The sequence below is a fragment of the Drosophila subpulchrella genome, unplaced genomic scaffold (genome assembly GCF_014743375.2).
Source record: "Drosophila subpulchrella strain 33 F10 #4 breed RU33 unplaced genomic scaffold, RU_Dsub_v1.1 Primary Assembly Seq354, whole genome shotgun sequence".
Taxonomy (NCBI): domain Eukaryota; kingdom Metazoa; phylum Arthropoda; class Insecta; order Diptera; family Drosophilidae; genus Drosophila; species Drosophila subpulchrella.
In genome coordinates, this window is record NW_023665577.1 from 9,342,087 (window position 1) to 9,366,454 (window position 24,368).

Here is a 24,368-nt window from a genome sequence, read left to right on the forward strand (position 1 = left end):
TCAGCCTCGTTTCGCTACTTTCTTTGCTCGTACTGTCCATGAGGTAATATATCTTTCCACGCCTAGTCTTGACTGTTTAATATTCAGATTACATGCAGTGCTAATGACCAATTTGTTGGTCGCATTTTGATTTTCGCCTACTGCCAGATGGTTTATGTATTAGTTGGAAAATATAGGAGGATGCTCGTGTTGGGAAACAATAGAAAAATTTCAATAATAATTATTTAATTCAATAATATTTCATGAATCAATCTTAAACAATACATTTATTAGATGGTCTAAAACTGCTTATAATTTGATTTTGATTTAGCAACAAATTGTTTTTAAATTCTTTCCATTTTCCTCTCCTTTCATCTAGTTTCTATAAACACTAATTATGTTATTAAAATTTGTGTGCTTTCTTACTCTTTTGAGCTGTAAACAAAACATAGCATCAGAAATATATGTTGATTTCTTACTTGTTATGTCTGTTAAAAATCGATACTTAAATATGTGTATTTTTTTTGCTAGTATAACAAGATTTTATTTAAAAGTGAAGATAGGTTAATTTGAACATCGTAGATCAATAAATAATAAATATTAATATGAAGTAGGCGGCAAGCTTTAGAGCATTATTTTTTATTTTCCAGAGGGAGCTGCAGTAGTTGTTGTCGTGGTTGTAGTTGTAGTCCTCTTATTCCTGAATTTTTCACCGAATCTTTCAAAGAATCCTGTTCCATTGTTGTTGCTGAATGGGGGGAATCGCAGCTGTCCAAGGCTGCCCCCATCCTCAACCACCGGGGCAGCTTCAATAATCTCCGCCGTATTCCCAGCATCGTCCTTGACTGCCAGGGATGTCTTTTCATCTTCGACAGGAAGTGCCCAGGCCAAGGATACCAAAAGGCCAACAATGAGGGCGAACTTAATCTGACAGCCGAAGAGTTTGTTGCTCAAGCCGTTCATCTTGAATCTGTTGAATTTCGGCCACCTCGATTGCCTGTTTTATACCAACGCCAAGTGGGACATTTGGCTGAAAATCAATTAGGAAGTTCACGCAAAGAAAGCCCGTGGGCCTAAACCCAGCCAATTAAGTTTGCTAATATAATTAAGAAATATTTGTACACTATATTTGTTTTAGCACGAAGTCCAATGAAAGTGCTTAAAAGAAACTAAAAACCTTACTGATTTCAATTTGATTTTACTTACGCTTTTTAGGTTTTACGCTTTTTCTAGTGTCAACATAAATCAATTTGTTGGCTGACCATTAATCATTGTCCTCTGTGCCACATTTTTGGCCATGCCATGCTGATAAAAAGTCGGAAAATATGTTCAACCTACAAAAGATTGAACACCGCCAGATATTCTTCCTGTAAAATTTACGAATTTTCCACTTAAAGCAAAAATGTTTGAAGAGGGTTTGGTTTTGCATTTGATGAATCATTTTTATTCAATTGCTTTAAGTTATTTGAATAAATACTTATTAAGTAGGCTCTTGAGCAGGCATAATCTTCGATGTTTTCGATGAACCTGAGTGACATTTACAACCGCCAAGAGACATGTGGATTGTGAAATGTGCAATAAATATGGCGCAATCATGATTGACCTTACGAGTAGTATCCTTAAGCATTGTCCTTGAGCTAGCCAAGAGTCGAGGGACCGTTTCAATTGTTCTCTTTTTTTGTGATTTTCTTTTTTGGTATGTCGCAGCTAACTAACTAAATGTAACTAAATAATTATTGACTACGAATTAGGCCATTCTTCAGGAAAGTCTTAGGGGGATAGGTTGGGGAAATGAGGGTGCAGTGGAAGGAAGTTGAAGAAGGGTGAAGCTTTGGTAGGGTAAGATATAGCAGGTGAAAGAATCGGGCTAGTATAGCGTGGGATGGATGGATCGGTCAACGGTTTCTGGCTTAGAAGGGCTGGGCCAGGCCGTAGTGGTTGTAGGCCAGATCGGCGGCTCCAGCCTGACCATTGCGGCTCCAGTCGGAGTGCACGATGTCGGCGTTCAGGGGGCTGCCGGTGATGTAGGCAGTGGTGATGTGTTCCTTCTTCTTGGCCAGCAGGTCCTTGAAGAAGGTGGCACCTGCGGGGAAAACCGGTTTCAAAAGCGCCCTTCTATGGACCTCTGCGGACAAACTCACCAGCCAGAATGAGGGCCAGGAAGGAGATGGCCAGGGCCTTCAGCGAGATGAACTTGATGATGGTGAACATAATCTTGACAACGACGGCCTTCTTCAGCTTCAGGACCAAAAGAAGGGGCAGCAGCATCTTCTTCATGCGCTTGCTGCGGGACTCTGTTTTTTATTTTTATTTTGGGAGAAAGCAAAAAGAAAGTGGGAAATATAGAAATGCTCCTAAAAGTATTCAACGCTTGGCAGTCAAGTGAAAGCTTTCCCTTCACTTTTCGGCAGAGCAACTAAGTATGCCAGTAGTTTTGCTTTTGGCAGCTGGCTTTGTGCACACTCGAGTGGACCTTAGTACTTTTAGCCTTTTGAATGTAAACTTGGTGCTTATAAGTCGAGAAATGGCATTACTTTGAGTGGCAGTACGGTTTTCGGAAATTAATCACCCAAACGTAATGTGTGCTTCTATGGTAATTTTACTTTTACCTTGAGTTTGAATCTTAAGAATTGAAAATTCAGGGCTAAACCATAAAACATTATACATTTTTGGGTAATGAGAAGATGTAAGTAAGAAGTTAAGATTTTCGGTAATTTTTAGATAAATATTTCATATTTTAAAATTTTAAAAGTAAAAGACAACCATATCGATACTTAGTTTACATTTAAGAACCGATAAAAAATTAAGAATGAAATTTAAAAATTTTCTTAGAATTCAATGCCAGTCATGTCTTAAGAAGAAGCACTTTTAGTAGAATATTTTTTTCGAAATCACTCTGGTATACATATGTAGTTCTATATTCCTTAAAGAAGGCAACGATCACTCACCCTCCATGGCGCGTCCGGCATACTCGTTCTCGGCGTTCTCCTCCTGCTCATCGCCGGAGAAGGAGAGGTTCAGCTCGTGGGTCTCCAGGTAGCGCTCGGCGCGGTCCTCGAAGGACTCGACGGCCTTGGCGGCCCCAAAGCTGCGGCCCGTCTCCGAGCGGTCGATCTTTAGGCCGCCGAAGAGCGCGACGGACTCCTCGCCGTCCAGGCGGTTCAGCATGTTGACCAGGTCCCGCTCGCTGTTGTCCTGCGAGGGCAGGGCCATGGAGCCGCACACAAGGCTGGCCAGCAGCACTACACATACGAATTTCGCGCACATTTTGATTAGCACTTGGGGTGTTTCGACTTGAGAGGGTTATAATCCTTGGGACGGCTGCCTGGAGCTGGTGAGTGCTGCCTTTGCTTTGTGAACGGGAATCGCTTTGTGATTAATTGAATGCACTGCCCCCACGTTTTATACCATTTCGATTCGACGTCGATTGACCAATTTTGTGGCTAGAAATCGCGCGCCCGGCCAAAACGCACCGCACCGCACTGCAATAACAATAACAATACCGAAGACCAATACCGAAATCCAAAAACAATTTATGCAAAGCATATGCGTATGCTACCTGGCCGGCAATTTCTTGACCATATTTCCACGCACGTCGCGATGTCAACGAAAGGGAAGTGGCCTGTGGTGGTCGGCGGTCGGCCGGCTGAATATGATTTTTGTATATACATATATATATTTTATATAAGCAAGTGGCCCGATTTCGGGTGCTCCGCCGTTATCCGAATCCTAATTGGCATTCAATGCAGTCGCCGGGGCGACGTGTTCGGATTGCCTGTGCCAGATTCTTGGGCGAGTGTTCCTCCCACCGGGCCATTAGGGCCCACAGATAATAGTGGTGGATCTGCGAGACGAGAGCCACCCGTATTTGGTATGCCCCGCCGGTGGTGACTTAATGCACCATTTGGCCCAGTTAGTTGCTCTGGCCCGGCGCTTTCAGCGCTTTCGATTTCATTCTCCTTTGTCAAGTGGCGTTTGCGGCTCGTTTTCTATTTCAATTGCTTCTAAATCTGCCTCCGAAAGAAAGCTGAATTGTAGCACATCGCCGCATATATCTCTTTTCAATCGCAAAGTGACACTTTTATGAGCATAAGTAGAAAGTTTCTGGTAAACAATTAACATGCCAAGCGGCCGTCACATGGCCACTAGAAACTCCAATTATGAGCAGGGCCACAAACTTGCCAAAACTAAATCCCCAGCTTATCAGTTCTGCTTTTCTGCTTCAGTTAAATTTTTTTCGCTTTATTTTGCTGTGCAGCAGCTACAGAACCTGCCACAAGTTTTAATTGCCAGCCGCAAACTTGTTGCCGCCCGGCGAGCAAAGTTCCAGATATTTGTTTTGGGGTCTGTCAGCCTTTCAATTAAGCCCTGGGAAAGTCTCTCGGCCACAGGTAAACACGTGCGTGGATTTAATTTTTGTCGGGTGCAATACTCTTGGTTTTATTCAAACATGACTATGCTGTTGCTGTGCGCAATAAATTAGTTAATTACATTTCGAATAAATTACTACAGGCTAAGGGTTTCAAACGAAGGCACATCTGTTGCAGCTTTTGGAGCGCTTTACTGCTGCTGCTGGCCGGCGTAGGCCAGCTGCTGGGCATCGGACTCATCGTCGATGCTGCGGGCATAGGGGTAGGACGAGGAGGCACCCGAGCTCCAGCCGGCGCTGGCGGGGGCGGACCAGGCGTTCGAGCTGTAGCCTCCGCCGATGCCGCTGCCTCCGAACTTGTTGCCAAATCCACCCAGCAGACGGGAGCCGCCGACCAGGATGGCCAGGAAGAAGGCCAGCTTGGCCACGATCACGGCCTTGAAGGTCAGCAGGGCCAGGAAGCCTAGCACCAGGGGAATGACGGCGAACAGCTTGGCTCCGATGGCCAGGGCCAGGGGTCCCAGCATCTTCTTGATCTTGCCACGGCCTGGAAATCGGTGTTATGTAATTATCACAGTCTATGGGGCAAATTTGCAGGGTTAAACCCACCTTCGTCGAGGGCACGGGCCACCTGCTGGGTGGTCTCGGCGGGCAGCTTGAACTCCAGGTTGTGGCTGCTCAGGAATTCGGCGGCACTGGAGATGGCCATATCCACCAGACGACCAGTACGCTCATCGGCGTTCTGGGGCAGCTCGGCGAGGACGTCCTGCTCACTCAGGGACTTTCCGGTGCGGGAAACGGGACTGGCAGGGTCTCTGAAATATTATAATAAGACAAATTATAATTAAGCATGCAACATTTAGACAAAATTGTCTTAGTTTCAAGTTTGTATCCCATTATAGCACTTGCTAATTTATATAATTTCTCTAACTTTTCTGAATGATGTTTTAAAAAATGTTACGTTAAGATGGGCAATTTTTTAGTATTAATTAACAAATCTATTTCAATCCCTAAACTATTTCGCACCAGTTGAAATCTAAATATAGTTTGAAGATATTCACTGTTACTACTATTTAACTATTTCCCTCTACAGTATAAGTATTTTAAAAACTGCTTAGCTGTGTATGATTTCACTTAAAACCCAGACACATTAAATAATTGTTTGGAACTAATTATGAATTATCTCTCCGATCTTAAACAATTTTTGAGATTACTTTATGTAACCCGCTTAAAAGCATTCCTTTTGATCTTGATATGATATTATCTTTCAACTAACTTTCCTAAAAGACTCTTCGTAAGCTTTATGATGCAACCACTTAAACTAGCACGGATTGAAGATTTCATCAGTCACGTTCTGCTTTCGGTTTCGGTTTCGTTTTTGAATCGGTTTCTGTTTCGAGAATCAGGCACTTTCACTGTAAACAAACACACACCTCTGAAAGGTGACTCCGCTGGCCAGCTCGATGTTGTTGCTCCTGGCGGCGCGGTTCAGGGCGGTGATGCCCTTGACGGCCAGGCAGGTGGCCATGTCGTCGCTCTCCAGACAGGCGCCCAGGTATCTGGCGGCCCTGCCCAGGGTATTATCGCCCTCGACTCGATTGTCTTGGACACTGGGCGCGGCGAAGGCGCAGCTGGCCGCCAAGAGGGTCACACAGGCGATGGCGAACACTTTCATTTTGATCGGTTGATGCGCGGTTAATCCTTGCTGGTATAGCTAGTTCTTAAGATCGGGCTGCTGCTTATCTTTGGGAGCTCTGAGATGAGTTTGATGTATGCGTCTCCGGACATCTAGCCTTATATATTCGGCTGTGGCCAACAGCTCAGCCGGCGTCGCAGTCGGTGCGCATTACAAAACAATTTAAAAGTAAGTTAAATAAAACCCGGTGAGAGACGGCGGAAGCTACGTTAAAGACGCGAAAAGAGCGCACTACGAATTGGAGACCGGGCCCCAAAATGAGTCACAGACGCAGATACAGCCGCATAAATCTGGAGAACGGCGGGGAAATAAAGTCAACTTGTTGGTTAAGTGAACATGTTCATTTCGGGCTGCCTTTTTTTCGGCAGCGCCGCTCCGGCAACGTCGTCATCCGTCAACGTTAACGTCGCGGAGAGAGAAACTCGTACTTGGTCTTGGACTTGGCCATTGGGCGAAAAGGGGCACCCTCGGGTAAATAATCGGCATCATTGGCTAAGGTCTGCACGGCGAAAAAATCAACTGGGTTACGTAACCTACCTATGCCTATGGAACTTGAATATCACTCAAAACCAAGGAATAAGTTATGGTAAATAGTAGCAATAAGTCAGAGATAACAAAGGTTTGTTCTAAACCTTTAGGACTATCGATTTTGCATAATGTTGCTCAACTGCAATTCTTAGTATTAACTCAAATATAAATGATATGTGTCATGCTATTATTTTTACAACTATGAGTATTCTTTTCTCGTCCGCATGTTGTACTAAAAGTAATATATTTAATTTTTCGACTGAATATATCTCAACGCTTTCTGGCCTTAAACCCTACTTTCTGTTAAAAATGCTGATAAAAATTCCAATCGATCCCAATCTTCTGCAATAAAATATTTTGAACAACTTGAAGTTTCTAGAACATTTAATATTTTAATAGTTTATGCTCAGAATCTGTTTAAAAAATTCAGCTTTAAACAATTTGAATATGCAAAACTATAAATGGATATAATAAGTGATTCAAAAATATTCTTCTAGTGGTAAAATAAGTAGTTATATAAGCACTACTTCTAGTTTTGGGTGGCTTACACCAGAAAAGTAAAATTAATTTTATAGCACTTTCATGACTCTTAATTTTTCCTCAGTGTAGGTGGTCTAACTTGGGCATGGTCTTTGGGCCCGATACAACGCCCTCAATGAGGCTGGGGCCCTGGTGTTTACCGGAGGTCTGGGTCTGCGTTTACGCTCAGCTTTCATCCGACTCTCGCAATACCCAAGTCACATATTTGCTAATTTATTGACGCTTCTTAACCGATCCGGTTGCCGTATATTTCACGCAGCCCATTTATGAACGCAAAAATGTGTTTTTTTCTTTCTCCAGCATAAATGGGTCACTTTTATTTGCTGTGTTTTTTGTTGCTACAATTAGGATATGGTGAAATAGTGTTTAGCACGTCGATGATTGAACTGGACTGGGTGGCGAATGTGTCTATGTGGTAATAGTTGAAAGTTAAGTGGGTGAGGTACTATGGGTGGAGGTGAATGAGAAGCTCTTGCCGGCATTTATATAACAAGCTGAAAGGAATTTCCTGAGAGCGGTTTTGAGGAGTTCACAAAAATACGACAATTTTTTTCTACTGCCGCAGGCTGCGTGTAGAGCAGCATTTTCTTGTCATCTTTTATTTTATCGATTTGTCAGGGAATATTTTACTTTAAATCAAGTTGGGAATACACATTTAACCGACATATTTTCCGACGAATGTAAATTACGCATTTACTCTACGAGTAACGGGTATAAAAAAATAATTAACTTTTTGCATATTTTATTGGAATTACTTTAGCTTATATATATTAATATATATTTTTTTAAATGAAGCTTATTTTTGCAGCCGGTCAGTTTTATTGGGAAATTATAGATCAAGAATTGGCTATATTTAAATTTGTTAATTAGTTTTATGAAATTCTAAGGTATATTGCTGTTCTGTTATGTAAACTTAAAAAATATTGTTGTTACTAATTTGCAATAAAATTCGCTTAAGTTCTGGAAAGCTTACATATAATTCGCATGGGAAACCTAGCTTTAAGTATAAGCAAGTGTGAGAATTTGCTGGCAGAATTTACACACTTGAAATTCGGCAAGCATTTTACAAATTTGTCCTATCATTAGACTGGATCTGCACTCAATTCCCCAAAGGGAAATAGTTTCTCTCGCAACTCGAGACGTTTTTACAGGTCTATCAAGCGGCAGTGTGAACTTTGTGATTCATTCATTCAGACATTTAGACATCCAGCCATCGATGATTTCCCAGTCACGTTCTGTTTCCACGGCCTGCATGGTGGCAGTTTATGTTGCTAGCGGAGTTTCTCTGCCTGGCATTGCATCGTAAAATCTGGCGTTTCTGACAAAAGATCTCTATAAAATCGAAACAACTTCAATTTTTGGCAGCAACAAAATTTGTATTTTTATTGTCCGCAGCAGCTTATTAAAGGCAGTCCATTCAATGGAGGGGAAAAAACAGCCTCACTCACTTTCATTTATATTACAACGAAATGCGACACTAAATGTTGCCTGCCCTCAATGTTGTTGTTCGTGTGCGTGTTTTTGTTGCTTGTGTTGTTTTGTTGTTTCGTTGTCGTGCTTATTGTTATTGTTATTGCCGGCTGATTGTTGCTGGGCAAACCAGCCGCGGGCGTCGGCTTGTCACACGCTGCGTATGAGTGACGCGCCTTTATTTTCGGTTATTGTTTTAGCCCCCTAAAAACGGCCAAAAAACGGCCCGAAAAAAAGAAAGTCTGCTAGGCATGCCTTATAGGTCATATTTCCCACAATGATTCACTTGCAGCGCCAATTTGCATAGTTCCCGGGAGTCCGGCCTGCAGTGCGACATTTCATTCATGATCATCAAGATGATGGTAAACCGCATGCCATTGGCTTGGCTCGAACGCGATCCAGTTTTTCGCCTTCATTCATTCATACGATTCGCGTCATCGTTTTCGTGAGTTTAAGTTATGTAATGTCGGCGTGGATTTTGCAATCTGCAGTGCGAACTGCTAAACCGGATGGCTCGACTTCGACGTATAAATGTCCGGGGACCTCCAACGCGCGGTCAATAACAAATCGGGTTTTATTACCCGCCCAACTGTCAAGTCAAACAAAATTTCTAAATGCCAATCAATAAACAATTTCTCTTTTTTTCGTTGCGGTTTTTCTGTTTCTGCCTCCGAGAACTGTCAAGGCTGCACTTAAAAAAATAAGTGCAGTGAATAAATTACATTAAATTACGTTCCCCTTTTAAAACATTAAATAAAAGTCAAAGGTCGCATAAGCCAAAAATTAATTATATATAATATCGTTTAATTCCAAGTATAATTGAAAAACAAAAATAAAATTTGATATAAAAATAGGGTATGTAATTTTTTTAAATTTGCAGTGTACACAAAAACTTAGATTGTTGGATACTGGAGGATTTTATACAAACGAACACTTATGTATATTGTTAAATAATATATTATATTATATTATTATACTTATAATTATTATTTATCTTTTTTATTATTATTATCTGTTTCGGGCTGTTTCTTCTCCCAGTGCAATTTCTTTTCTGTGATAACCTTTCTCGAGATTTGTTACCCCAAACCAGCCCCCCATTTAATGCGTTCCTGACAGCAACCTGGTGGGCATTTATTATTTACTCAAAGTCAATTAGCTCCGTTTCATTTGTGCGCCTTTCGATTTGCGGTTTGTTGCTGGCCGTCGCTCAATTAGCCGGCAACAAGTTGCCATAAATCGATGGCTCACTTTCCTCCTACTCTGGTCATGTGGGTGTGGCAGGTTGGCAGGTTGGCCGGATGGCCGAGCTCTCTTTCGGTCCCATGTGCGTTTGCTTTTCAAATTAGCCTGCTCGATTCGCAGTCGAAATTCGAGGCTCTGCCGGATCGTTTTTATATTTTTGGGCAGCGTACGTTCTACTGACCCATTTGCGTGTGTTTTCATCGAGTATCAACCATCGGAATGCCAGCGGAATTATTGGAATTCCAGCACAGTGGGCGAGACATAAATCTGCGGAGCGGGGGAAAATTTCACAGGGCTTGTATTGGGTAAGAGCTAGAAACTTATTTCTTTCGAGTCAAATACCAAGAAGGCAAAATAGTTCGAATTGGCAGCCGAAAGATTTTTAAATTCAAAGCCTGGAACATGGGTATTGTACCGAAAGAGTCATGCAGAAATCCCAAAACATTCTTTGAATGAGTTCAAGGAATTTAAACTTGAAATAAATCAAAGTGGGGAACACTTTTGATTGCTTTTGGACTTGAAATAAATCAAAATAGGAAACACTTTTTATTTTGTTTTAGACTTGAAATAAATCAAAATAGGAAACACTTTTTATTTTGTTTTAGACTAGAAATAAATCAAAATAGGAAACACTTTGTATTTCGTTTTATAATGTTTTGAAAAGGAAAATATTTGCATAGCTTTTGTTGTTATTTTGCTAAATGTTTACTTGGAAAACAAATCCCAAACATTAAAAAATAATAATAATTCAAATAATACAATATTAATAAAAAAAAAAAGAAATTATTTATTTGTCATTTCAATTTTAAGAATTAAAAAGCTTCCAACGAAAAGTTTGTTTTTATCTTTTGACCGTACAAAGCCAACCGAACTTCGTCATCTGCCGCATATATGTATATATTTTATCCCCATCTGCAAACAGAAAATGGCCGAACCACAGCCAAATTGAATCTTTTTAAGCTCTTTGGGTTAAACGCAGAAATGCCATCAGGTGAAATTGATTTTCTTTTCATTTGTGCAAATATGAAATGTCAATATTGTGCGTAGTCGTTGCTGTCATTGTCGCTCGGCTGAGAAAGTGCAGCGTTAACTCAAAGCGTTTGCCATGCATTGAGCGGATATACATAAGTTGGTATGTATGTGAACGTATTTTTTGGCTCAAAGGTTTTCTTTGGGTCGTCGCTAGTTATGGTACTTGCATTTAAAAAATTCATAGCCATTACCTTGCGGGCACACTCCGGTTCAAAGCCAAAACAAATTCAATTCACTTTGCCACGAGAGCTAGGGCACTTGCCATTTTGGACTGGGGCAAAAATATATATTATGTATACCCTTGCAAAGGTTGGTATAATATTTCTAAAAATATTTTCGGAGCTAAGAAACCTAATAAATTGTTTAGTTTATTATATCGCACACCGAGTATATATCGTTACGCAATTGACATTTTGATGTGTTTTAATATTATTCAGTGCAAAGCATAGCTAAGGATAAATAAAACGATATTGTGATAAATTTCTTTAAAATCAATTTACTTAAAAATATTGTACAGTTTTTTTTTATTACTCGTTTTAATTGTTTTTTCTTTCTTTTGCGAAATTTTACAAAAAGATTCCTTGAACGGAAAACTTTAAGTTAAGTCCTGCTTAAATCCTGCTTAAGAAAAAGAAATATGCATATCATTTCCGCTTGTAAGGATACTTTAAATTTCGGTGTTCAGGGCCAGACTTATCTTCCTGCTTTTGTTCATTTTCGCCAGGTGGGAAAATATGATTAAGTGCGCCTGTGGGATCATTTTTAGCCCCGGCTGAGGTCTAAGTATCATCGCTTTGTTTAACCCATCTGGCTGGGCCCGAAAGAAAGTGAAATTGATGACACAAATGCGCAGACAACAAATACGAAGCGGTGTCTATGCTAAATGGCCTGGTTAAGTAATCTCGTGAGAGCCGCAAACATTGCGCAGTCAGCGGAGCTGAGAATGCTGTTAATAGCAAAAGCCAGAGATGCGATGACAAAGGCCGCCTTCGTGGACTTCCCCTCGCCTCGCCCTTTCCCCAGCTTAATTGCCCAGCTCTGGGGTCTCAACTTCACTTTCAACGTCTCACTTAGAAAGAAAGATACGCCCTGTTGTTGATCGATCTGTTAGATACGCGACAGGCATGCGCATACCTGGGCCTTGTATCTCGTATCTCTCGGCTGCAGATGTATCTGTAGCTGCCGCCCCGCCCCGGCCACACTTGCAATTGTCTCTTTGCTTTTGGCGCCCTACAACTTTCACTTGGGGCGAGGAAATGGAGGCGCGATTTGCGTAGGCCGCTAACATAAATTCAACCAACCGTGTCGCACTTGCACATTATATTCGTGACCTCATTAAGGCAAGTGAAATATGACCAATTTGTATTTGAATCAAAACCATAATTTTATAATTTATTATTAAAATAGTTGTTTAGGTTATTATAAAATGTAATCGAAGAAATCATTTTTACATACCTACTGAAAACCATTTGGATATTTATTAAAAAGCTTTTAGTTCGTCATTCTTAAGATATAAAGGTATTAATAACAGTTTGAACCATGGGGAAATAAATTTTAAAAATTTATTTTAAACAAAATATATTTTAAAAGTAAATATCTTAATGTTTTCTTATATTTCAAAAAATTATTTATTTAAAGGAAATTAATAAAAAGCTTTTTAAAACTACTTCCACAAGATCAACATTATTAAACTTTTGTTTTGTCTAAACTTTTTTTAACTGACATAAAAACATTTGGATACTTATTAAATAGCTTTTATTTTGTCATTCTTAGGATAAAAAGGTATTCATAAAAGTATGAAACAATGGGAAAATATTTAAAAAACTGTATTTTAAAAGTAAAAGTAAATAAATTAATGTTTTCTTGTATTTCAAAACATTAGTAATTACAATTAATTAATAAAAAATATTTAAGTTTTCAAAACTACTTCCGAGACATGAACATTATAAAACTTTTGTTTTAACTTTTAACATTTTCCTGTTTTAATATTTTTGTACGCTTAAATATTTCTGTTGCCCCTGAAACATTTGTGGGACTATTGGGTTTTCTCCATAGTTTGACTACCTTCCCACAACTTATTTGTAGGTCCATTTGGGATCTTTAGCTCCAATGATTTGCGCCACCCAAGGCGTGGTTCGTGGGTCTTTGTTGCATCGGCTGCAGCCTGCTGATTGATTGGTTTCAACCTGTTTGTTGACTCTGGCTTTCGGTCGTGCTCTTTACATAAGTTATTCCGTCGTTTGTCGGCGTTCATTGCAACAGGCACTTGCGGAAGTGCCGCTTCCAATGCGACGACTTTGATGGCTTGGCTCTGGTCACTGGTCGATGGCTTGGGATTTTTGATGGGGATTTGAGGGCTGGCCGACGGTGCGCATGCGCAATAAACCGTTTTATGCATAACGGAACCGCAGTGCTGTTAATTTTTGCGCTGCGTGCACACAGCTAAATTCGTCAACGGGGCGGCTACGTAACGTCGTCAAAGTCGGGCGAGTCATGTGCTAATTAATCGTTGATGAAGCTGGGAGTTACGTGGCCATATTTGTCTATTGGCTAACACCGCCGGAAAATGGATGTTTGGAGTGATAAGTTATGATTTCATATTAACACTACATTGATATTTACATTTATTCTTTTGAACCAAGTACTGCGTTTATGATTTCAGTAAATCAACGATTTTTTTACAGTTTATTATTATTTAATGGAATTTTCTTATGATGTAACCATTTAGAAATCAGTTTAGGAAGTAACAAGTTTTCTTTTTCCTAAATGCTCTTACTTTTTTTGCTTCATAAAAATGGCTTGTACAGGTTGTCAAAGTTATGGTCCTTGGAAAGTCCCAAGGGTATAAAGGGTTGTCGAATGGGCATCCAACTGCTTCCGCTGGAGGAGAGATCTGTGCCGTGCAGTCCTTTGATGGCAGGTGCATGAGAATGAATAATTTCCAGGCGATCGTGTGCATGTCCACCAGACAAAATATATTTAAGGGCCAGGAGCCCGGATGTGGCGAGTGCGATTTTTCCCATAACAAACGATGAGGTCGAAAGTGCCGTCAGCCATTTCAAGACCAGGGGCAGCAATACTATTTTGGCCACCGCTGCGGCAGCCAGTAGGGGATATACCATTTTCATGAGCTTTTTCTGCTTTTTGTGCTTGCCGCGACCTTTAAAACAATTAAGAAAATTATTATTACAAAAAAAATATTTAGAAGAAGTATTAGACCTACTGTTGCGATTTTTCTAGATATAAATTTGTGATAGGGAATAAGTTTCAGTTTTTTGATAAATTCTTTCGAAAAAAAATCATCTTTTATTAAATTGGAATATTTTCAAGGTAGTTTTCATTTATTTTAAGTATTACTACGATACTTTAGGTGACATCTTTTTCGTTTGCTTTATACTCTTTTTAATTCAAAGGATCAAATGTCTCTACCGATCATTCTTTATTTCCAACATAAAATCAATTGAAACCCACCTTCGTTTGACCAGCTCTGTAGCATGTTGTTTACCTCCTCCTGGCTGAGATCGTCGTTGATCAGGCTGTGAAACTGGGATTCGGCCATCGTGAGCCACTGGCGATCCACTCGCTGTTGCTCCTCGATGGCGGCTTCCTGCTCGGCGTCTTGTTCCACGGCGGCCACGATCGCACCACCCATCTGCACCACCGGCGGAAGGCTGTAAGCTCCACCGAAGGACACCTTCCAGAGCAGGTGGAATACCGTGATTGGGATCGAAATCTTGAGCATGTTTGCACCGTTGCACCGTTCTCAGACGACTGAGCTAAAGTGGGCGCCCAGTGCAGACTGTTGGTAATGGGGCACCCTCTTCGTTGCACTTCGCTGCATTTCGATTCAATTGGGTATTTACATATTCTTGGCCAATTGGTGGCCACTCTGTACCGCTACCGATTCTCCTTTACACGAAAAGAAAGTTCTACAATCAAGAACTTCACTGAAACCCATAAATGTTGACTTGCCTTAAATGTGTGTAAAGTGTGTTTAAAAGTAATTAATTGTTTCTTAATGTTTTAAAGTTGGTTCGATCAATAGTTGTAGCATATTTTTAAAAAACACAACATATAAACCTCTCAGGGCTTAATTTTATTTACCTTCTAAGAATGCAACAAACACAAATTTGATTAAAAATTGAGTTTGATACATAATTGAAAAATTAGATATAATAAAAATGAACTTCCTCTCTTAAATTGGAATTTAGCCTCTTTAGAAATGTATAACATCCCCTTAAAATCTCCTAAGAAATATGACCTTCGTTAATTATAACATCATAAATAAGGATATCATTGTCCAGCAAGCAATCCTTCTTATTTATTTTTCAAACATTTCAAGTAGGAAACAGTCAAACTGAATAATTCACTCTTGATTTATGGTTCTGCTTTTTGCCAAGTGTTCTACCTTGTTTTCGCTGATTTTGTTTTGGTCCGCCGATTCAGTTTTACTTGAGCGTGAACGGACACATTAAATTTTCCCTGCTTTAATGAACGGCTCACCGCAGACGTTTCACTGTAACTGTGGCTTCCATTGTTGTTGCTACTGTGCTGTGGGCACTACACTTGTCGGGGGTCAATTGCTCCGACCATCAACAAGTAAAAACTCTTCATTATCGTTTGAGGGCATTTACTCGGTCCGTTTCGGTTCACTTGCCCTTTTTCCTTGGCAGCCAAGTAGTTTCATTTCTTGGCTGCTTGTGCAAGAAAAAGCTTTTCAGGGAAATGTTCCCCATCACTTTTACCAGAAACAAATTGCAAATGCATTAATTTGTGTTCAGATGCTGAAAGGAAATAAACTTCCCACGAAATAAATAAGCTCGACAGGATCTATTAATTAGCTTAAAAGTTCACACCAAATTTCAATATACGCTATAAAAATAAAGGATTTCCCAAGCTTAGAAAAATTTCAAAACAAATGATTTAATGTAAAGCATATAATTAAGTATAATAAACCATCACTTTGTTTTCGCCAAGTCAGAATATCACAATTAATTAGCCTGACTTATCTAAATTTCGGGAGAACCTATAGTTAGGCGACAACGTTTATTTTATTAATTGGACATTAATTTTCAATTTAAAATACCCACAAAATGTAATCAAATTTGTGTGTCCAGAGCAGACCCAATGAAAATGATATCAAAAATTCATTAATAACATTGCCATTAACATGAATGGCCCTGAAAATATTTTGAATTCCATTTAAAGGCTTTCCGTGAAATCATGCCTATGTAAATTCTTTAACATGCCCCGTGGCTGATGGTCTGTAACTTATACAGAAATAGGATTAATTAAATTTCAGCAATGTTAAGGTGGCGAACGAAGTCAGCTTCTACAATCACCAAGTTGGCTAGATGGGAGTTCATGTGTACTCGCCGGAAAATCAAATAACGTCCAAACTGAATTAGGTGTGGCCCAGACGAGACAAATGGACTCATCTTGTGGCCCGCACATATGTATGTAACTCCGGCCCTATGTGCATGCTATATATTCACGGGGCGTCCAAACACATTCAAATGCACACGCGTGCCTCGGAACTAATCGCAGTCAGCAGTCAACATTCGTTAGCGCTTTTGCTGTCGTCACTTTTCATGCCCAAAACCCCGACGTTGCCGACTGCAAAGTGTCTGCGGAATTTATCGCTGCCTGGGTGTCGGCGGTACTTTTATTTGGCATCCGGTTGCTGCTGAAACTATACTCTGCCCTTCAAAGGTATTTTCGAAGAATTCGACTATGTTTATGATAATTGGAAAATTCCATTCTAGAACTTCATTTACTTAACAGAACTTGATATCAATGGGGTGATTTGTCTCATCTTTTTATTTACTTAAAGATTTTTTACTTATAAATTTGTTTAAATTTCTTAAAACTCGGTTATTTTAGGTAGGAGATTCGATATTAGGGAAGCAACATTTAAATGCAGTAGAGTCTCTTAATTTAAGTAAAATTTTAAATTCTTTAAATACATCCGTTAAAATCCTTAATGTGTATTTGCAGCATGTCCCTTACAACTAAAGTACACAGTAAAGTATTTAGTAACATTTAAAGTAAATACCTGGAACCATTTAGTCCTAACCACAAACAATGATTTGTACCAGAATAGAAACTAACTAATCAAGAAGTATATGAACTAGTGAAAATTATATAAGACATTTAAAATGTATAATGTTATAAATAACAATAGATACAATTTCAGTGTAAAAATAAATTTTTCAAAGCAAGCATGTGGTAAAATAAAATTAAAAATAAAGAAAAATTTTGAAATAAATTATAAAATAAATAAATAGTATAACTTTTTGATTCCAGATTTTTTTCAAGAACTATAAGGTCATTGCAAACGAATGTATTATTTAAGCCATCAGGGTATTTGATATTCGTCTGGACTAATGCCCAATTTTAAATTCGTTTAGCGTATTTGGGGACTATGCTGTTATGTACATACTTCATTTCACTTGAGGGTGCGTCGTCGCTATCGCTGAAAATCGGCGTCGTTTATAGCCTCCCAGCAGACAAATCAATGCTGGCCGGCTGAGCAGTTGGCCAACTTTGGTCGAACCGGTAATCTAAATGCATTCGAAATCGGAACCCATCAGAGTTTCTTCAAGACGAGCGACTTGCTGGCATGGCCACCTGCGGAGGACTTCAGGCTCATTACGGCCGTGAAGAGGGCGAAGAAGAAGCCGGCCAGACCCGTGGTGCCCACGAGCAGCGTAAGCCCGCCGATTAGAACCGGGATGAGGGTGAGGAACTTCAGCTTGTAGGCAATCAGCAGGGGGAACAGCAGCTTCTGGATCCTCTTCTTCAGCTTCTTGAGCTTGCGGCCCTCCGATTGCGATTCCGATTCCGAGGCCAGACGTTGGGCGCGACCTTGGACCAGGAGGTCCTTTGATGTTGCACCTGGTGGTGCTGTGCTGGCTGCCGCTCCGCTTGCGGTGGCCTCCAATTTATTTGAACCAGCCTCATCTGCGAGTGGAGGAGCGGAAGCAGTAGTTAGCCACGTAATTAAATGGTCAGTCGCAGACGCCCCGAGGTCGCTCGTCAATTGCATGAGCGCACGGGGTAGGGATGTAATCAAGGTTATAGTCGATTTTAAAATCCGGCACAGAACAATTTGTAATCAATAGGGGGACTAATTGAAAATGAATATTCATCCAGAACCAATCTGAGGTTAAATGTCTTTTAAAAGAATTACTATTAAGAAGTATACTGAAAAACGATGGAAGTATAAATATAAATATCTGCATATTGAATTCAACGATTCGAATTACATATTTAAATTAAATACAAAATCGTAACTTTTAATACAAATCATATTAAACTGCTTAATTTAATATGATAATATTTAAATCAACTCAGAAAATATTTGATATGATGTTGTCACATTTACTTTAAATATTTAAAGCGTAAAATATTAAGTTTAAATATCCTTCGCTTTGTTTTTCATCCATTGAGGATTTCATTAACTTTAAATATGGAAATATTAAATTTAACATTCATAGTTAGTTAAAATATTTTAAACATTGAAAACATAACACAGAAAACATAACATCATATCAAATATTTTCTGAGTTGATTTACATATTTTCAAATTAAATTAAGAAGTTTAATATGACTTGTATTAAAAGTTACGTTCTTGAATTTAATTCAAATATGTAATACAAAACATTAAACTCAGTATCCAGATATTTGCTTTGATTTTTTCATTGTTTTTTCAGTGTATTATTTTATTGTATTTACCATAATACATTAGGTAGGCATTAAATATAATTAACTTTTAAAATCGTTTAGCTCGAAGAATATTCCTTTTAATTTATTGTGTTATGGTATGTTTAAAGATATATTTTTAAGTGTTTTGTATATTTAAATTTGGGCTCTATTATTTTAATATTTAATGTATATTTCTTTCTTATCATATTTTCTACTACTGTTTGCTACAAAACTAATGCAGGTAAACAAGGATAGAACATGGTGGATAAATAATTGTTTCCCTTGAAAATTTAATTTCAGTTTTATAAATCAAAAGCCTTTAAAAAACTAATACTATGTGTTAACAATGTTCTTGACACCTTTTTAGAAAATTCTCCGAAATATTACCCACCTGCCTCGTCGCTAATCACGCTCCTCAGGGCGTCGCAGAAGTTGCGCACTTTAAGCAGAGCTCGTTCAAAGGGCTCCAAGTAGGATTCAATTCCCCGGAGCGACGCCTGTTCTGCTGCTTCTCCTGCCGCCAAAGGAAGGATTTCGTTCTCAGCATCATCATAATCGTCACCATCACCATTAACCGGGTGGGTTGAAGTAGCAGCCACCTCGTGAGCTTCCGGCCCGGCTTCCTCCGCTTTTGGCAGCTGACGCAGGAGTTGGCCCCGCCGCATCTGCTGGCTGATGGCCAAAACGTAGCTGGCTGGGTCGCTGGCTGGTGGATTCGGTTTGTAATTTCCGCCCGGCGACGGGGAGCTCTCGTTATAGCGATGGTTGTAGGCGTAGAAATTGGCAGGAAGTCGTTCCGGCTCCTTTCGCCTTTCCCGGATCTCCTCCCGGACCTCCGCCCGCCCCGGCTGCATTGAGCTGGGCGCCGTTGCCTGGAGGATGAGCCAATTGTTGTGCTGCGTGAAAGGCTGCCATGCATTCATCTCCAGCTTTAGTTGTGGGCTTTGGCTGCCGGCGGAAGTGGCGCCATTAAACCGACTGGCGGTGCTCCTTGCCACCTTCATTGCAATGAGCCCGTAAATGCCGAGCACCAACACCTGTCGCTGCCACATTTTGTATTCGGCTTGTGGATCCTTGGGCTGGGTCTTTGCCACTTCACACACGCACTCCGCACGCCGTCAAGAATCGAACTGTGGGCTGGTGAGTGGTTCGAGATCTTTGTAGACCAAATTCTACGGGCCATTCGACAATTTAAGGTGCTCTTTGGTTGAGCGATTTTACGGCCTTTCGCCGAAAAGTGCTGCGGCTTTTGGCTTGCGGTCAAGCGCCCATTTGATCCCCCAGATGGCTTTTCACATCCAAGACTTTTACCTAGTGCAAACGAAGAGAAATATGGGGGTATAATAAAAATTTGCATAAATTTAATGCGAGTCATTACAATATATATATATATGGAAATATAATGTGCTTAACACACACAAAAAGTATCGGAATTATTCTTTATGCCTTTTTATAGGTTCTAGGCATTTTAATAATGTTAGAATTGTGTTGCGGTTAAATTTAAGTGCCTGAAAATCTTTTTTGCAAATAAAAAAAAATATCGGATAAAGCGGTTCTGATTTAATTATAATTGTCAGATTAGCTAAAATCGGAGTATACACTTATTATTTGTTTGCATTATTGCCTGGAACCTTTTTGTAAACACATTGTATGTTTATCGTTTTTTGCAGTGTACACACGCAGAAGGGTAATCCGTCAAGCGTAACTGGATTGGGTGGAGGGAACCGACCACAGGCCACTTCCCAGTTCCCACTTATGTAAATTTTCACAGATGTCGAGTGGGGGCCTCATTGGCAGATCGAAGATAAACGCTCCAGGGAGCACAACACGTGCTGCTAAGCCCATTGAGGCATGGCCGTTTTAATTAGAAAACAATGCTTTGAAGCCCCGTTTCGGGAGTTTTCACTTTTCACCACCTCACTACCTTATTGCCCTGTTGCACGTTCAAAACCACAGGTCCAACTGATGGCCTTGCACTCGTTGCCACTATTCTATATAGGTTTCGGGCCCTGGGAAAGTGTGCCTAATGGGTAAATTCGCGTAATTGCAGATCCGTGCGTGCTAATTGGCTCTCCGAACTTGCCACCTGTTGCCTGCGGCGGATAAAGTTGGTCTCTGCCTCGATTTGAATGCTGCATCTCAGGTGCTCGCCATGCGTTTAATCTTCCCAAATGGACGATGGGCCACAAGAGGTGGCGAATAAGAGGGCGGAGAAGCGGCGCCGGCTCTGTGTTTTTGCTGCACTTTCTGTTGCAATGCACTCACCTTATTGCTATCCATTCCCCTGTCACATACTGTTGGGCGCCATCTTTTTGCTCCTCCACAAGCTGGTAAAAAACCTTGCCTGCTTTTCAACACATTTCCCAGATTGAAACTTTTAGTAAAGCTTACTTTTGGGCTTGCGGTTAAAAAAGAAGCCACGAAAAAATGGCTAGATTTGGTGGAGCAATGCACTGAGTGCCCTGGCAACTTTATCTTGTTTTTATTGAGCTTGGTGTGGTCTCATCCAAGTTAAGATTAAACAAAAGTTTGAAAGAGAGCATTGTCAAAATTTAATTTATAGATAGAAAATAAGAATGTAGTATACAAGTATTGTTTTCAGAATTAATTAAGTGCAAACTAGTTCCCAAATTTTTGAAGTTTTCTTGTATACTAGTAGTAAATTAATAGAACTTCGTAACAAACCTATTAACTTAATACCTTAGGATGACTGACCTGGTACCAAAACTTTCTAGAACGAACATATAACAGAGAAAAGGTATATTTAAAACCCTTAAATCATTTAAAGCCCTATCCTGAGAGCAATAATTCAACATACGTACATATATCATTTTATTTAAGGAACTGGATCAGGAGTTTGGCACACATTTTAATGCAATCCTCGTCAGAATGCAGTGCTCAGCTCGATTTAAGCTCCGTTTCTGCTTTGTTTTCCATTATCCACATTCAGAATGTTGTATGAGAAAGGCTTGTGGCACTGAATAAGTGAAATAGCCTGGGCGATAATGGAGGCTTTGGGGCAGTGTGATGGCTGCAGGCTCAAATTGTGGTTTAGGCTGAATGGCAATTGAAATGGCTTTCGGGGCATGGCCATTAACGGCTAGCTATGATTGATAGTGAGCAAAGGAACTCATTCGGTAAGCTTAGCACCATAATGGAGAGTGACTATCTTATTTTTCTTCTTGTCGACACTAGTCCGAAACCCGTATTTCATCTGGCATTGTTTTGCTGTCTCATGTGTGAGTTTGCTGGCCACAGATGATCAAACATGAATCAAGCCAGCTTGGGACATTTAAAGCATTTATTTTTTATTACCGCAAATTTGCATGTGGCTGGTTTTCGGCTAGTGACTATGATGAGCTAACAACTGGGACAAGCAGTCTTGCATTTTTTTCGCACTGCTCGTGGCGCGACTTTAAGAATAGTGCACTGTAATAATAATCTTCGCTATTCGATTTTCGGAAATGTAAATGAAATAAATATTTTGGGTGATATAACTTTCTCTTTAGAAATTTTATTATATTTATATTAATTGTTTTATAGAATATTATTTTATTCAAATTATAAATATTATTATTTATTCAAAACCTTCTTAAAACGAGTTTATTCCGAAAGACTTTTCACAGTTTATTTTGCGTGAGATTATAAACCAAATTGACTTATCGTTTTTGCCAATTTAATTCTGTATCACAACTTGCACTCTATTGGGTTCCCTTGTTCGCAACCCGGTTAATTTAGCCGTAAAACTAGTTTGGCGCAGAACTCTTCCTACGCCCTGCTTTAATGGGACTCATAAATTTATTTTCGGGAATCGTCCCGGCCACACTGGCTTTTATCAGAGCGCTGCACAAGATTAGACTTAATGGCAAAGTCACTGCGAAGAGTAGGAAGACCTTGTTTGTGGAGAGAAGTGAAGCGTGTGCGACATAAAGCCGCTCACTAAGCCACCTTTGCTGCGGTTTGGTCAGTCAGCTATTAAATCGGAAGTTATTTTGGCTTTTGGCATTAGTTCTACTTGTGCTTCTCAAGCGTTCGCAGTCCGCAATGAAAGTGAGTTGTCCCAGAAAAAGAAAAGGATTAAGTACGAACTGATGTCCTTTTTTCTTTCGCAGGTATTCGTATGTCTTCTGGCGCTGGCCGCCACTCTGGCAACCGCCAATGCAGGACTTCTGGGGCTCCTGAAGGGAGGCACAGGTGGCTATGGCGGCGGATACGGTGGTGGCTATGGAGGAGGATACGGCGGTGGTGGCGGCGGTGGAGTCCAGGTCGTCAAAGTGATCAGCACCTATGAGGGAGGACACGGAGGTGGTGGAGGCTATGGTGGTGGCTACGGAGGTGGCTACGGAGGAGGCGGCTGGAGCTCTGGAGGTAGCTCCGGAGGTAGCTCCGGAGGTGGTTACGGAGGTGGCTACGGAGGTGGTTACGGTGGTGGTCATGGAGGCGCCAGCCACGTGGATGTCTACAAAGTGATCACAACCACTCATGGAGGCAGCTACGGAGGAGGTGGCTGGAGCTCTGGAGGTGGTTACGGAGGTGGCTACGGAGGTAGCTACGGAGGTGGTTACGGTGGTCAATCCGGCTGGTGGAAAACAAAGTAAGCCGCAGACGCTGCCTCAAGAAGCCCCAATTATCCCCACTCCCCAGAACTACCCCCATTTAGCTGTAGTCCGGATACAAACTCGTTTATGTACCTGAAAAAATCTTCCATGGCCAAACAACCCGAATCTCTTTAATGCCATTTATTCCCAAATTAGCGAAACTAGTTTGAGATAATCGGCAGGCTGCTTGGCGAACACACAAATAAAAGTAAAAGTGAATCTTATTTAAATTAAATCACGAGCGTTTCTTTTCATCTTGTAAGTTTATCAAAGTCTATTAGCATTTTTGTATATAAAAATTTGTAAGTAAACCATTCCCTTATGGGTATTTGATTAGAACCAATACTACACTTTTAATATAACTCTTGTACGGACTTGCCTTTGGCAACGACACTCATAGCTACTTTCAGCTTTAACAAAAACCATTATATTGCACACGCCGAGACATATTCACAAATTTAAATAATACAACTTTGCTGTCTAAGGCCATAAATTAAGTGCAACTTTCCGGATTTTTGTGTCTTATATTTTTCTAATTATATAAAAAATCTAAATGTGCATGACCATCAGTATTCATGTATTTTTTAAAGCTTCTGTCAGCTTTAGCGAGGTCTTTATTAGTATCAAAAGAATTTACCAGACCGCAAATTATAAAATAGACGAAAAAATAAAATTAGTTGCTCTAATATTGAAGTGTTTATTTATGTAAATTAGAATGCTGATTGGGAACTTGAAAGGCTTACATTCCCTTAATTAGTATGCTTCTTTATTCTTCTAGATAGTTTCTTTGTAAGATTGTTATTAGTTATATTTGAATGAATCTTTATTGTTTATTTCATTCTTAATAAAGTAAGGAATCAAAGGTATCGATCGCGTTCATTCTTATTAAGTTGTGGTTTGGCCATTCTCTTTTTTTTAATTTAAATACAAATTAAAAAGCATAGTCATAAGAGCAGCGGAAATTTGTTTGAAGTGATTCTTTTGTTTTCTTTTTGTAGTGATTTAATTATCATTATCATCATTTATGTATTTATTACACATACAACTTTGTTATGTGAAAACATGAATGGATTGTAAATATTCGTAGTCTCGAGGCAATTTAAGGGAAGGACACTTTAATGAGCTTGCGGCATGGGGCTTATAAACGAAGAAAGCCCAAGACAAGCATAATCCGTAATTAAAGTTGATTCGGCTAACAGCTTTAACT

At 40.0% G+C, this 24,368-nt stretch overlaps 6 protein-coding genes across 6 annotated transcripts; 1 reads left to right on the forward strand and 5 right to left on the reverse strand.

Annotated features, from left to right (window-relative positions):
• Positions 1–618: 618 nt before the first annotated feature.
• Positions 619–942, reverse strand: LOC119560290. Its single transcript, XM_037873660.1, has one exon. The coding sequence runs from the start codon at positions 940–942 to the stop codon at positions 619–621; it is 324 nt and encodes a 107-aa protein (XP_037729588.1).
• Positions 943–1,395: 453 nt separating this feature from the next.
• Positions 1,396–3,334, reverse strand: LOC119560379. The gene is made up of 3 exons (XM_037873787.1): positions 2,928–3,334; positions 2,121–2,273; positions 1,396–2,062 (listed from the first exon to the last, which is right to left on the reverse strand). The coding sequence occupies exons 1-3, from the start codon at positions 3,244–3,246 to the stop codon at positions 1,890–1,892; spliced, it is 645 nt and encodes a 214-aa protein (XP_037729715.1). The 5' UTR covers positions 3,247–3,334; the 3' UTR covers positions 1,396–1,889.
• Positions 3,335–4,539: 1,205 nt separating this feature from the next.
• Positions 4,540–6,098, reverse strand: LOC119560614. Its single transcript, XM_037874150.1, has 3 exons — positions 5,782–6,098; positions 4,958–5,163; positions 4,540–4,895 (listed from the first exon to the last, which is right to left on the reverse strand). The coding sequence occupies exons 1-3, from the start codon at positions 6,021–6,023 to the stop codon at positions 4,540–4,542; spliced, it is 804 nt and encodes a 267-aa protein (XP_037730078.1). The 5' UTR covers positions 6,024–6,098.
• A 7,544-nt stretch (positions 6,099–13,642) lies between these two features.
• Positions 13,643–14,598, reverse strand: LOC119560291. Its single transcript, XM_037873661.1, has 2 exons — positions 14,328–14,598; positions 13,643–14,016 (listed from the first exon to the last, which is right to left on the reverse strand). The coding sequence occupies exons 1-2, from the start codon at positions 14,596–14,598 to the stop codon at positions 13,643–13,645; spliced, it is 645 nt and encodes a 214-aa protein (XP_037729589.1).
• A 2,133-nt stretch (positions 14,599–16,731) lies between these two features.
• Positions 16,732–20,517, reverse strand: LOC119560556. Its single transcript, XM_037874067.1, has 3 exons — positions 20,488–20,517; positions 18,955–19,874; positions 16,732–17,819 (listed from the first exon to the last, which is right to left on the reverse strand). The coding sequence occupies exons 2-3, from the start codon at positions 19,613–19,615 to the stop codon at positions 17,446–17,448; spliced, it is 1,035 nt and encodes a 344-aa protein (XP_037729995.1). The 5' UTR covers positions 19,616–19,874; positions 20,488–20,517; the 3' UTR covers positions 16,732–17,445.
• A 2,090-nt stretch (positions 20,518–22,607) lies between these two features.
• On the forward strand, positions 22,608–23,161 carry LOC119560292 (holotricin-3). The gene is made up of 2 exons (XM_037873662.1): positions 22,608–22,613; positions 22,676–23,161. Exons 1-2 carry the CDS (start codon positions 22,608–22,610, stop codon positions 23,159–23,161), a joined length of 492 nt encoding a protein of 163 aa, XP_037729590.1.
• Positions 23,162–24,368: the final 1,207 nt, after the last annotated feature.

What these genes read in the sequence shown, in the direction of transcription:
- LOC119560556 (XM_037874067.1), bottom strand. Translation starts at nt 19,615, where the DNA reads ATGTGGCAGCGACAGGTGTTGGTGCTCGGCATTTACGGGCTCATTGCA. An exon ending in CGTGATTAGCGACGAGGCAG is followed by an intron (nt 17,820 to 18,954) that starts GTGGGTAATATT and finishes CTCCACTCGCAG; the next exon opens with ATGAGGCTGGTTCAAATAAA.
- LOC119560379 (XM_037873787.1), bottom strand. Translation starts at nt 3,246, where the DNA reads ATGTGCGCGAAATTCGTATGTGTAGTGCTGCTGGCCAGCCTTGTGTGC. An exon ending in TGCCGGACGCGCCATGGAGG is followed by an intron (nt 2,274 to 2,927) that starts GTGAGTGATCGT and finishes AATAAAAAACAG; the next exon opens with AGTCCCGCAGCAAGCGCATG. An exon ending in CCTGGCCCTCATTCTGGCTG is followed by an intron (nt 2,063 to 2,120) that starts GTGAGTTTGTCC and finishes TTTTCCCCGCAG; the next exon opens with GTGCCACCTTCTTCAAGGAC.
- LOC119560291 (XM_037873661.1), bottom strand. Translation starts at nt 14,598, where the DNA reads ATGCTCAAGATTTCGATCCCAATCACGGTATTCCACCTGCTCTGGAAG. An exon ending in ACAGAGCTGGTCAAACGAAG is followed by an intron (nt 14,017 to 14,327) that starts GTGGGTTTCAAT and finishes ATTGTTTTAAAG; the next exon opens with GTCGCGGCAAGCACAAAAAG.
- LOC119560290 (XM_037873660.1), bottom strand. Translation starts at nt 942, where the DNA reads ATGAACGGCTTGAGCAACAAACTCTTCGGCTGTCAGATTAAGTTCGCC.
- LOC119560614 (XM_037874150.1), bottom strand. Translation starts at nt 6,023, where the DNA reads ATGAAAGTGTTCGCCATCGCCTGTGTGACCCTCTTGGCGGCCAGCTGC. An exon ending in AGCGGAGTCACCTTTCAGAG is followed by an intron (nt 5,164 to 5,781) that starts GTGTGTGTTTGT and finishes ATAATATTTCAG; the next exon opens with AGACCCTGCCAGTCCCGTTT. An exon ending in GGCCCGTGCCCTCGACGAAG is followed by an intron (nt 4,896 to 4,957) that starts GTGGGTTTAACC and finishes ACCGATTTCCAG; the next exon opens with GCCGTGGCAAGATCAAGAAG.